Source organism: Accipiter gentilis, chromosome 11 (assembly GCF_929443795.1).
Source record: "Accipiter gentilis chromosome 11, bAccGen1.1, whole genome shotgun sequence".
Lineage (NCBI taxonomy): Eukaryota > Metazoa > Chordata > Aves > Accipitriformes > Accipitridae > Astur > Astur gentilis.
Window position 1 is genome coordinate 30,525,402 of NC_064890.1, and position 13,026 is coordinate 30,538,427.

General features: G+C 38.8%; 1 protein-coding gene across 5 annotated transcripts in view; it reads left to right on the forward strand.

The window, feature by feature from the left end:
• Positions 1 to 13,026, forward strand: part of DOCK4 (dedicator of cytokinesis 4) — a 251,486-nt gene that overhangs the window by 100,958 nt on the left and 137,502 nt on the right. For all 5 annotated transcript variants that reach the window (XM_049814215.1, XM_049814218.1, XM_049814217.1 and 2 more), the window contains exon 8: positions 218 to 369. In XM_049814215.1, the coding sequence (XP_049670172.1) occupies positions 218 to 369 (152 nt within the window). The remainder of the gene's footprint in view (positions 1 to 217; positions 370 to 13,026) is intronic.

The window sequence follows — 13,026 nt, forward strand, 5'->3', positions numbered from 1 at the left end:
GTCCTTTCCTCCTGTGCTCCTTCTCAGATACAAAAGAACCCAAACCAAGCCAAACCAAAAGAAAAACCCCCAAAAGGCCTATTACAAGTTAATGCTGAACTTAAAATGTAGAAATTGGGATTAAGAAAGTAGTTCAGCATTACATTTTTTACTCTTTTTGTTTTGAGATTTTTACAGTTAATTCAAACTGGCTGTCTGTTGTTTGTGGTATTTTTAGATGGAGCATCGTCATCGAAAAAAAGATACACCAGTACCAGCTAGCAGCCACCATCTTTTTGTTCAGATGAAGAGTCTAATGTGCTCCAATCTGGGAGAGGAACTTGAAGTAATCTTCTCACTCTTTGACAGTAAAGAAAATCGGCCCATCAGGTACCACATAATTTTTCACTGGAATACTGATTTTACATAAGTTTTGTCAATATACTCTCTATGTTTTGAACCAGGTAAGAAATTTCATATTTAGAAGCAAGCAGAAGATAGTCTTGATTCAGGATAACTGTTTGCTTCTTTCTGAAATCAGATTTCTATACTTAATAGTTTGTAGTTTTGTTTTAGGTTTAAGTAATATGTATTTCTCCATCTTGTTTACCTATTTCAGTTGGTTTTGTTTGTGTAGGAACGTACATACATGTATGCATACAAAATGAATGTTAGTTCTGTGACCTAAAGGTCATTTTTCAGTATCTCTATTTTCCTCTCTCCTAATCAGTGCATATTCAGAACTTAGAACAGTTGCTTGCTCTGTAATGTTTGAGATGAATTCTTCTAGGTACACGAGACTGGAGGGCTGCCCTTGGTCAGTAAATTAAGTGTCTTTTTATAAAAGCAGCCTGTACTTCAATAAGGAGGTGACTGTTCTTCAGTGAAACGGTCAAACCTATCTCGCATCCGCTTAGGGTTTGTCTGACCTCTTTTTTCAGCTGGGAGCTGATCCTGGAATCATTTTTTTTTCTGTTTGTCCTAGAGCTTAAATTCTGAGAGCACCCTGATAACCTGTGAATTTTAAAATATTCAGTAATTATTTGTACTCCCAGCACATTTCTAGCCGAGAGAGAACATGGGAGTGAATGGTAATGGAACCACTATGCACTTAATAAATATGAGCACGGGAGGAGAGCAGTGTTAGTGCAAGAGCGTTGTAAGTTCTGGTTGAGGAATATGCCAGGAAGATTGAACCATTAAATGCTTGTGCAGTGGTAGTTTGACTCGGGCTGGATGCCAGGTGCCTAACAAGGCACTCTTATCACTCTTCTCAACTGGACAGGGGAGAGAAAAAATAACAAAAGGCTCATGTGCCAAGATAAGGACAGGGAGAGATCACTCGGCAATTAACATCATGGGCAAAACAGACTTGATTTTGGGAAAATTCATTTAATTTATTAGCAGTCAAGTTGGAAAAGGGTAGTGAGAAATTAAACCAAATCTTAAAACTCCTTCCTCCCACCCACCCCTTCTGCCCAGGCTCAACTTCACTCCTGATTTTTCTCTACCTCCTCCCTGCCAGCAGTGCAGGGGGACGGGGAAAAGGGGTTGGGGTCAGTTCCTTGCCCGTTGTCTCTGCCGCTCCTTCCTCCTCAGGGGCAGGACTCCTCACTCTTCCCCTGCTCCAGCGTGGGGTCCCTCCCACAGGAGACAGTCCTCCATGAACTTCTCCAACGTGGGTCCTCCCCACAGGCTGCAGTTCTTCCCGAACTGCTCCAGCGTGGGTCCCTTCCCCGGGCTGCAGTCCTTCAGGCACAGACTGCTCCAGCGTGGGTCCCCTGCGGGGTCACAAGTCCTGCCAGAAAACCTGCTCCAGCCTGGGCTTCTCTCTCCAGGGGTCCTGCCAGGACCCTGCTCTGGCATGGGGTCCCCATGGGGTCCCAGCCTCCTTTGGGCATCCCCCTGCTCTGGCGTGGAGTCCTCTCTCCCTGGGCTGCAGGTGATCTGCTCCCCCGTGGACCTCCCTGGGCTGCAGGGGGACAGCCTGCCTCACCGTGGTCTTCCCCACGGGCTGCAGGGGAATCTCTGCTCCAGTGCCTGGAGCTTCTCCTGCCTGCCTTCTGCACTGACCTGGGGGTCTGCGGGGCTGTTGCTCTCACATCTTCTCACTCCTTTCTCCGGCTGCAGTTGCTGTTGCACAGCAACTTTTTCCCCTTCTTAAATCTGTTCTCCCAGAGGCACTACTACCGTTGCTGATGAACTCAGCCTCGGCCAGCGGTGGGTCCGTCCTGGAGCTGGCTGGCATTGGCTCTGTCAGACATGGGGGAAGCTTCTAGCAGCTTCTCACAGAAGCCACCCCTGTAGCCCTCCCTCACTCCTAAAACCTGGCCATGCAAACCCAGTACAGTGGGACATCACCTTCTGGTCAGAAGGCTCCTATTCATACTTTTCTGCCGGTTGTTGGCCACTCTATTCTTAGCTGTCCTCATGATAGAAGGAACATGTTCTGGAGGCAACAAACATCTGCTTTAAGACTGGCCACAAGAGAAATGAAAGACTAGGCTTCAAAGCAAAAACCTCTCTAGATAAGAAAGCGTACAGATACACAAAAAGAAATATAAGCTACTGCTCTAAGCCTTTTAATAGGGTAAAAAGTGTTACTCAGAATATGTACAAAGCGATGACTGTGTACTACTTGTCATCTTACATATGGCAATAGGAATTTGGGGAACCATGTGGAATTTGGACTGAATTTGACAAAATTATGCCTGTGCTTTGTAGTTGGGCAAGAAAACTAACCAGTGCTTTGAAGGAAGATTATACTGAGTAAATTGATTTTTGTTGTTAATGAAATCATATATAAGCAACTGTTTTTACAGTGTTAGGTGCTAAATACTGACACTTCATTCTGGCTGCATTTTGGACATTAGTCACCAAAACACAGTTTACTGTCATTTCTGAGAATTAAATGTTCATCAGGGCACGTTTCTGTGTTCATGCCAGTGAATGCCACAGCAGGTGATAGATTTAGGAGAGAGCTTCAGACCTTGACAGAAAATAATTTGGGTGTTATGGATTGCTGAAAACAAGGTTATGGCAGTAGTGGTGGTATGAAAGCAAATGGATTGGATTTCATGTTCACATGAAAGCACAAATTCTAGAGCTGTTTGTCACATGCTTGCTGTGATCTGACCTTTAGTTATTGATTCCTGACTCCAGTATCTGTTTGCAGCTGCTTTATTATGTGTGAACTTCCTCATCCCATTACAGGCAAACCTTGAAGAAGTGTGTTGCTGTGAATCCAAACTGCTTTCTAGGGCATGGGGGGAATGACAAGATGAACTTTGTGAAGGTAGTTTGCAGCCATCTACAAAACAAACAAACAGATACCCCCATGACAACAAAACCACAACAAAAAACCCTCCCAAGAAACAAACAGGAACCTCTCAACATGTTGGAAAAGCTGAAACCGAGAGAGTTTTCACAAGAACAGATTAAATGCAAGGTATATCTTTAGCACAGATATGAACTCTGGAATGCAGGGGTGTCCAAGCTGGATATTTATATGGTCTTTCTAGACTAGACCTGGAAGCAATACAACCAGGTTATCACAGAGTTAAACCAAAGCTAGTTGGTCTTGGTGCACAATGGTACGGTGTGATGTACAATTTTTATTCAGTACAAATGGGTGGGATAGTTCAGACGTCTTTAGGCCGTGGCTGACACATGCATGAAATGAACAGCCTCCATCAGAAAGATGATGCATGAGAGGAGAAAGTGTCTGCGCTCCCCAGCTACTGCAGTTTGCACACTGCAATGATGCCAAAGCTTACTGGCGATAGTAGATTTGTGGAGCCTGGATACGCACACTCTTCTGCTCAAGTCTGACGAAAGTGCGGGTCAAAAGTTGTGCGTAGCAGCACCTTAAGGTCTGTCACAACCTAGCTGTGTCATTTGTTTATTGTTTTCCTAAGTCGTTGTCTTGTGGTCCAGTAGAAAAATGCAGTAAAAAAAAAAAAAAGAAACTTGTTAATAGCACAGATAAACTTAAGGAACTGTCCATGATAGTTTATTTCCTGAAACAAAGTTCTTTGATTAAGAATAGAATTATAGGGATATACATGACTTTATTCAATTCATTGCTTATGGTATTAGAATTTTTGGGGTTTGTTTCTTTGGACTTTGTTGCTTTTTACCTCAAACATCAGTTTTGCAAGCCCTTTGTGTACCAAGCTTTCCTCAGGTGGGTAATCCTCCTTGTTTTAATGAGACCCTTTGAATGTATAATGTTAAGTACAAGGTCATAGGTACAATTGCTCCAAAAATGTGGCTTTATGTGGATTCTAATACAGTGTTCATTGTCCATCTGATGTAAATTAACATAAAGGAAGTGATCTTTATAGCCTCTTAAACAAACAGTTCATCTGAAGAGAGTAAAAATAGCAAAATTGAGATTTAATGTTAGAATTTTTGTTCCAATGTTTTTCTTAGGACTAACAGTTTCTTATCAGGTGGACCTGCAAATGTAGTGTATATATCTATTTCTTTTTTTGTAACCTCAGGTTCATGCAATTGAAATAGCTGCTTTGAAAGATTGTTGGAGGACTAGAAGCAACATTATCTGATCAATTTTTTTTAATTGACTGGATATCTCTTTTTCCACAGCCTTTTTTTGTTTGTTGTTACCCATTTCATACATTCAGCTGTTTCAACAGAAACATTTATTGAAGTATCACGGTTAAACTGAATTGCAATTGCAGATACCGAGGTGGGGCAAGTATCTACAAAAAGAAGTAGTAAGGCTTTGGGAAGCTAAAGTATAGCAGCTCCCTTCCTAGTCCAGCTCCAGACTAGTGCAAGAAGCAGCTGCCTCTGGGTAGGATGCTCTGATCCAAAATAGTTAGCAACATTCAGAAAAAATACAGCATATTTGAGCTCACAGCTTGCCTAGCTTCTTACTTTTACTGGCCTGCAAAGAACCACAGCATATAAATGAAATATTGTGGCATTTTTTAGTGAGATTATTTTTAATGTATTAATATGAATCTAACTGTATATTGCTGCAGAGTTTATACAGAATGTTATCATTAAATTTTGAGGTTTTATACGTTACTGATAAGAGGATGTAATTTTTACGAACATGCATAAAACACTTTGATTTTGTGATAGTGACTTGGCAAATTTTCAGTTACTGATTTTTCTGATCAACCGTAGTATCGAATACTTTGAAAGGGTTTGATTTTTCTATTGGAGTTGTTAATAATGTGGGTAGCATGTCACCATGTGGAAAAGTCTGTGCTTCAGAAAAACAAGGAAAAAAGAAGGTACTTGGTAAAACAGGGAAGGTATGGTTTAATAGCTGAACTTTACATTAAAGTGCAAGAATAAGGTTGCCATTAGGCCATTGTAAACTTGTAGTTTTCTCAGGCAATATTAAGAACTGATGAGATTTAGAATGTAGTCATTGAACATTGAAAGGTAATGAAAGAATTTTGTTGTTGTTGCTATAGTTATAGATTCTCTCTGAAGAAAGCATGCCATAGAAACTGAGATGAACCAAGTTATAAGCAGAAAGCACAGTGTGTTAACAGTTCTTGCATTTGACTTATTAGACACTCAATTCTAGTTCTACTAAGAAAATATAACATCTTTACATGCTAAGAATAGATTAAAAGAATATAGGTGTATAAAGTAGAAAGAAACTTAGATATCACATTGGCAACTGTGATCCTGAATGTCAGCAGACAACTTTTCTCTAATTCTTGTGACCCATGTGTTTTGCCACAGGAGTGAAGTTCAGTGAGGTATTTTCAGCAGGGTTGGATCCTTGCATGATGCAATGTTAGCCACTGTTTGTCTTTGTAAAGACAACCAGAGAAGGAAAAAAATAATAGTAATAATTGTAATTCCCTTTGCATGTTATACAATATCTTAATGACAATTGCTGTAGTTCAAGAGACAGTCCAGACTCCTGAGAAGATAGGGAAATTTAAGTTTGAATATTCAAAAGCAGAGCAAGAAACTGAGTATTGGTCTTTGTTTTCTTAAAGAAAACCCCAAGCTACTAATATAAGCCTGTTCTTCACCTACACTACACTCTTGTTCCTCTTTACTTAAAAAAACCCACAACCAACCAACCAAAAAACCACCACCCCCCCAAAAAACCCCAAACAAACCCCAAAGTGGTCATTGCATGCTTTATATTTAAATTTAGCATTCGCTCCTCTTCATCACCTCTTGTTTCTCTGATTAATTGTGCTTCATTAGAAAAGAATTGGTCCTGAAAGAACATGCAAGTATATCTTCAGGGTAGGGGGGATGTTGTCAGGCTCTGCAGTCTGAGTAGATGGAGGTATCTTTCTGTAGTCACGAGTAAGATGCCAAGATTAAGGCATATGCCAATGCCTAGCATTTCCTTTTTGTTTAATTTTAGAAGGCTTCATAATGAATAAATGGACTTTAGGATTGGAATCCAGCTCTAAAGACATCTAAACTGAAGATCTGTGTGTGAACTGGATCTCTAGGCTCCTGTTACAGTCTACAGAGACCTAGTTATAGTCAGTGAAACCGAGAACACGATTCAGCCGATGAAATGTCTGCATCTTCTTTAGGGCGTGTTGGATAGCTCTTTAGAATCCATAGACTGTATTGATTAAAGAGCTGCTGAGCATACCCTGAAGTAATTTTGAGCTGAATGCATCCTATTTCTTTTTTGTTTTCTGTTTTAGTACTGTAGATCTCAATAAATTTGAGCCTTCAAGTTTAGAAAGACTTGATGTTGAATTTGTAAAGGATATAGATACTCAGTATTAGTTATCTGACTTCTTGACATTAGCCCCTCAGAGTGGAATCTATAAGGAGAAACACTCTGAATTTGCTCTGAAAATATTTGCAAAGGATTTAGAGTAGATGGATCAAAAATAAGTGATATATGTATGTACAAATTTACTGCTGTTGCTCCAATATATATTGAAATTCTTTTGTTAAAAAAGAAGGCATGGTCTGTGTGTCTCTTTTGTTACTGTGTTGTGGTAGGCAATGTACATGTTTAAGGAATATTCTTCTAATTTAGCATATAAATTGGTGCTGTCATTGTGACCTAGCAGTGCATTTCTAGGATGGCACCTTTTAAAATGAGATGGAAAATAAAACCATTAAACCATTATTGTGATTTTGATAGTGTGTCTTAGTATTCCTTTAGTGCTTTGTATAAAAGAAAAATCGGGTAAATTTATAACTAGATTATTCTCAACTAAATAATTTTTCATCTTAAAACCATGGATAAAGGCTCATAATTTTCCTAACATGTACTAAGAATTAAATAATATGTTTTTCAGGTGATACATTGAGAATCTGTAATGTTGAAATGAATGACTTGCCCAGATTTGATGTCAGATAGTGACAAAAAAAATCAGTGTGATGCTTGGGGTTCTTTTTGACCTTCAGAATTCCTAAAGATTGGTAGCAGCTGTGATGCCTCACTTGCACCTAACTTAGTGTGATCAGTGTCCACTTTGGGCAACAGGGATTTTTGCTGTCAGCTTTAGTAAGCTAGAGATAAATGTTCTTTTGTGATCACTTGCTATTTGTTTGGGACAGTATGGAACTATACTTTTTTTTTCAGGCTTTTTTTATTGTTGGAAATTGCTATTAAAAATAACTGTTTCTAATTGTGTTGGTGTCCACAATAACATCAGTTCTGTTCTATTAAGGTATATGTAATAATAAAATAGAGTTTTCGTTGTTACTTTTATTGCTCTTAATAAACAGTAATAATAAATATTACTTTGCAGACAGTTTCTATATTGATATAATTGTCTAATGCGTGTCTTCACACTTTAAAAGGTTTTTTTGGGACATGAATATTCTACTTCCTGTATAGAAGCAAGAAAACTGTCAGTATTTAAGTCAAGTATTTAAATCTGAATGATGACTTGCTTATGCACTTGATGCATTAAGACTACAGTTGCAAGTCATTAATTTTCTACTTAATTGGTGCATACTAATTTCGCTTGACTGTGTATGCATATGTATATATCCATATTTTCTAGTTAAACTAGATGCTAGGAATAATTTTTGCTATGACTTAAATTAACAGTAAACAGCTGAAGTCAGCCCCTGATGATTCCTACAGTTTTCCCTGGTGGGTTCTTGTCTTTTGTTCCATTTGCTTTCCCCTCTTTCTGCTTTGCAGTTTTCTTTCTTAGAACAGTAGCAGCCCCTGAGTGGGTTAGAGCAAGTGTGTGAATGGCACTGCTTTAACATGGTACAGCCATAAGGCTTGTCCCAGTAAAATTCTTTATGTACTATTGCATCTTCTAACCTTGCATTCCTCTTCCTGTCTTATTTCTGTTAAGGGAACAAGCCCTGTTTGTGTATTCTTCATTTTTTTTTTTGTTCTTTAAGAAAGTTTTAAAAGCTATCTTGATGACGCTTTAATTTGTAGATGTAATTATACTATTCGAATCCTAAGGCAAAACTTTTAGCATACACAGTTGTAGACTAGTATTGTTACTGTATTTGGAAAATTAAAGAGGTCCATGATCACATCTTCTCTTGAGGCTGTTTTGTCTTTCAGTTCAGTTCCGTTTTCCTGGCCACTGATGAGCTTTTACTGGCTACTTGAGTTCCACAATATCTTAGTCTGTTTCTAAAGTATATTATCTCAAACATACTCTGTCTAGATCTATTGAGAGTCCAGACGGTGTTAATTAGTGTTGTTAAGAAATGCTTTTATAAAATCTGTTCCTTGAATCTGGCATGCTCAACAAATGCTTGAGAACAGCAAAATCAGAAGGACTTATCAATTTAGTACTGAGCTTTGATGGTTTGTTTTTATGTCATCTAATTTTGTTATAACTAGATGAACAGTTTCAAAGTCTAAGGCTGCTGTCTACTTCAGCAAGTAGTGCCAGCCAGTAGGAGCGGATTTGTAGAGCAGCAGTTCATGGTAAGCCCAATGTTAACATGTAAACGTTTCAAGGATTTGACTTTGGACTAACTCTGTGGTTGTGTGAACTGAGTGGCAAGAATGTATGTTCCAGTTTAGTTTTATGCAGAAGAAATCCACTTCGCTATCTTAGGCTATTCTGCGTTGTGAATCAAAAGGTGGAGACAATGAGAAGATTTTGTTCAAAAGTGAACACCTAATTCAAACTAACCCAATCATGTAGATCATAAAACAGTGTAAGATGGGCATTACAGGATCATAGTTTGAACGGGGGAAAATCCTGTAAAACATGGAGTCACTTGGCTTTACTTATGTAATTTTTTACTTTGGGAGTTAACTGATTATTTTTTTTGCCATTACAATCACATTACAAAAACAATTTCAGCATTAAAAGGGTTTATAGACACCTGAATGCAGTTGATTTAATGGGAGATGCAGTTAAAAGAAAAAACCCTAAGTTTAAACTTTAGGTAAAAGGTAGGACATTGTTAGACCTCCAAAGGGAGACTGGAAATGTGTGTTTTCAACATTTCAGCAGAGTGCAAGTACCCCATGTTCTGATGCTCTTTATTAGCTGCTTTATAAATCAATTGTAATGTGTGGTCATTTATGAGATTTGTAAAGTTTTTTATTCCTAAGAAATTATCAGTAGCTTCTGTTCTGTAAAGTTGAAATACGATGCTTCGCTTCCCAACGTTTAGAATACTGAAGAGTGTGGCAATGATTGTTTGCTTTGGGGGGATCTTCTCTTACCAGCACAAAAGTTAATGAAATGAACCTCTCTTCCTGCAGTTTGATCATACTTACAAAGCCTGTAGTATGTACTTCAAAAGATTATGCAGTTACCAGTTTTGTAGTGGCAGATTTTTGGAGAAATAAAAGCCATCTGATGATAACATGTGCTTTTCCTCCACATGTACTCATATCATTTACCCAACACAGCAGTTTGTTGCAGCAGTGATGACCTTAGTGTAGCCAGAGGGCCCATTTACACTGGACCTCTAAGAACACCAATCTCTTAATCAAAATTATATTGATTTTTTTTATCAGATCCTGGGAAAATCTCACTTATCAGCTTTTAATAGAATCAGTTTAACAAGTTGTAAGGGACAAAGTAACAGCTTAGCTGTTTTCCAGACAATGTGCGTTATTCATGGAAAATGTTAACTTTATTTCTTCCTTTATTTCTTTGCTGTTACAAAAAACAAAACCGAAAAAAAAAAAAGAAAGCCAAAGAAAATATTCACCATATGACTGGGTTAAAAATCAAATATCCCAATGTCCTCTGAAATACCTACCTTTCCAGTGTAGATTACTGTAAGACCATACTTATATTTGTAGCACGTTGCTATCCAGAGATCTTGCCTGTTTTTTTCACGAGAATTTTGAAAACACCAACAACACTGGGCAGTGTATTACAAAAAAGGGAATGGAGGGTATTAAGACTGCTGCCTACATTTGTTCAATTCAGACTGCGGACCCTGTTCTTGGCATTGATGAGTATGCATAAGAACGCTGCATCATCTCCTGCCCAAAGTCCCAATTGCTTTGCTGACCTTTACATTTACGTAGTTCGTGCCTCTGCGTTATGTCAACGTACTGCTGTAGAAATTATTTTTCTTAACTCTGCAATGTGGCACACAGTTCTTGTGTAGCAGTGTCTTTTCTAAACCATTTTCTTAATGTTATAATTTTTTCCAAATAGCAATGCTATTAATAGGACAATTTCAAGGCAGCACTTCAGAAAGATGGAGTGCGGTAAGATTTTCTTTCATTGATACACGTTTTGTGTCTGTGTCAATATGATATGAACGTCTTATCACAAATGATTGATGCCTCGGGCCCCATCTGTGTGAGGAGCAGAGATAAGTTGGCATGCTAATCCTCCTTTTCCTGTCACCTTGAACAACCTTGTTTGTAACTATCATATTGCCCTCAAATGAGCACAGATTTTTAAGCAGCACAAAGAGGAATAGGCTGTTTATCCAAGGCCAATGAAAGCAAACTGCATTTTCTATTTCATGAGCTTTTGATTATATGCTTAATGATTGTGTAAACTTCAGACCATATCAAAGAGTAAGATTACCCTTCCTTTGTTATACTTTCAACATCACCTTTTTAGTGACATTCATACGCATCATCAATCTTATGCCTTTCTTCCACTTCTGCTGTTTATTTAAATCTGTTAAATCACTTGCCAAAAGCTGAAATCCACATTTTCTTTGTCAAAATATTTACTACTTTGTGTTCTAAGGGTGGTTTTTTCCTTTTTTCAGGAAAAAGCCATAATGTCAGTTTTTCTCCCTCTAAGAAACAAATACTAACGTCCCCTCTTATTTTATGAAAATCTTAAAGGATTTTGGTATATTAAGAGAATGTTTAAAGGCATTTTTCTGCAACCTCTGTCAGCATCTTCAAACCTGAGATCTGCTCTGTTCTAGCACAGTTCAAAGAACTTGACTTGTAATCATCCTTCCTAATAAAGTTTACACAACTGACTATTGCTAATTGCCTTCTATTCTCCAGGCTAAACAGTCCCAGCTCTCCCAGCCTTTTCCTCCAGTCCTTTAATCTTCTTCACGGCCCTTCTTGGACTCTTTCTGGTATGTTTATGTCTCCTTTGTACTGGGGAGCCCAGAATGGGACACAGTACTCCAGGTGTGGCGTAACCAGCTCTGACTAGAGGGGAGAAGGAGCACCTCCCTCAGCCTGCTGGCAATACTTAGCCTAATGCAGCCCAGGATGCCCTTGGCCTCCTTTGCCACAAGGGCATATTGCTGGCTCATGGTCAACTTGGTGTCCACCAGGACCCCCAGGTCCTATTCTGCCAAGCTGCATTCCAGCTGGCTAGCCCCCACTACGTACCGGTGGATGAGATTGTTTCTCCTGTAGGACTTTGCGCATCCCCTGGTTGAACCTCAGAAGGTTTCTGTCAGCCTGTTTGTCCAGCCTGTTGAGATCCCTCTGGATGGCAGCCCAACCCTCTGGCGTATCAGGCACTTCTCCCAGTTTTGTGTCATCAGCAAACCTGCTTAAGAGTACACTCTGCCCCCATCATCCAGGTTGTTAATGAAGACGTTCAACAGGACTGGACCCGGTATTGACCCCTGGGGGACACTGCTAGTTACTGGTCTCTGGCTAGACTTTGTGCCACTGACCACCATGCCCTGGGCCTGGCCATTCAGCCAGTTTTCAACCACCTCACTATCTGCTCATCCTGCTTGTAGTTCATTAGCTTCTCTGGGACAGCCTTACTGGAGACAGTGTCAAAGGACATACTGAAGTCCAGGTAGACACTACCCACTGCTCATCTCTCATCTACCAGGCTGATCATTTCATTGTAGAATTTTATCAAGCTAGTCAAGAAGCTTCAGTTCAGAGACAGATGCTAATTAATTTCAATTTCTTTATGGTTCTTTTCATAGCATGCTTATTGTGCAAATGTTTCATGCTAGAGATGTTATTTTGGACTTTTTTTGTATACAACATGTGCGTCTGTGGTTCCTTTCCATGTTCTTTCCAGACACTTGATTCTTTATTTTAGTCTAACATTAAAGAAAAGAACAAATTAGGTTTGTGAAATGTTTGGGAGGGTGCTTTAAAACCAAATTTGGAAATCATTTTAGATGGTGCAATGTATTTCAAATACAAAAGCTGGTAAGAAAGTGAGAAAAAAATTTTATGTATGTGCATACATGCATGCACACTAGTTGATATTCAGAAACAAAAATTATATATTGAACAATCAGATATTGTACATACAGGAGCAGAAAATCTGAGTGTCATGGAAATTCAGTCTTTTTTAATAAATAACTCTGCATAAAGAGAGGGGGTTGTTTCTGCCATTGTCTATATGAATTAATATTATTCTGGGGAAAAAAAGTGTGTCTGTTTTTTTCCAGTTGTTTAAGGATATGTTTTGGCTGTATCTTAGACTAAGTTACCCGGTCCCAATAGCACAGATTTTCTGTGAGGAGCGAACACTGACTAGACAGGCAAAATTCAGAGTGGACTTTGTAGTTTTTCAGCAACATAGAATTTTTCTTAAAGAAAAAAATGTATGTACATGAAAGCGTGCTTAGTGCAATGCCATATCATATGCCACATGCAGTCTAGGTGTTCCTTATAATTTTTACTTTATCACTACTTTGCCT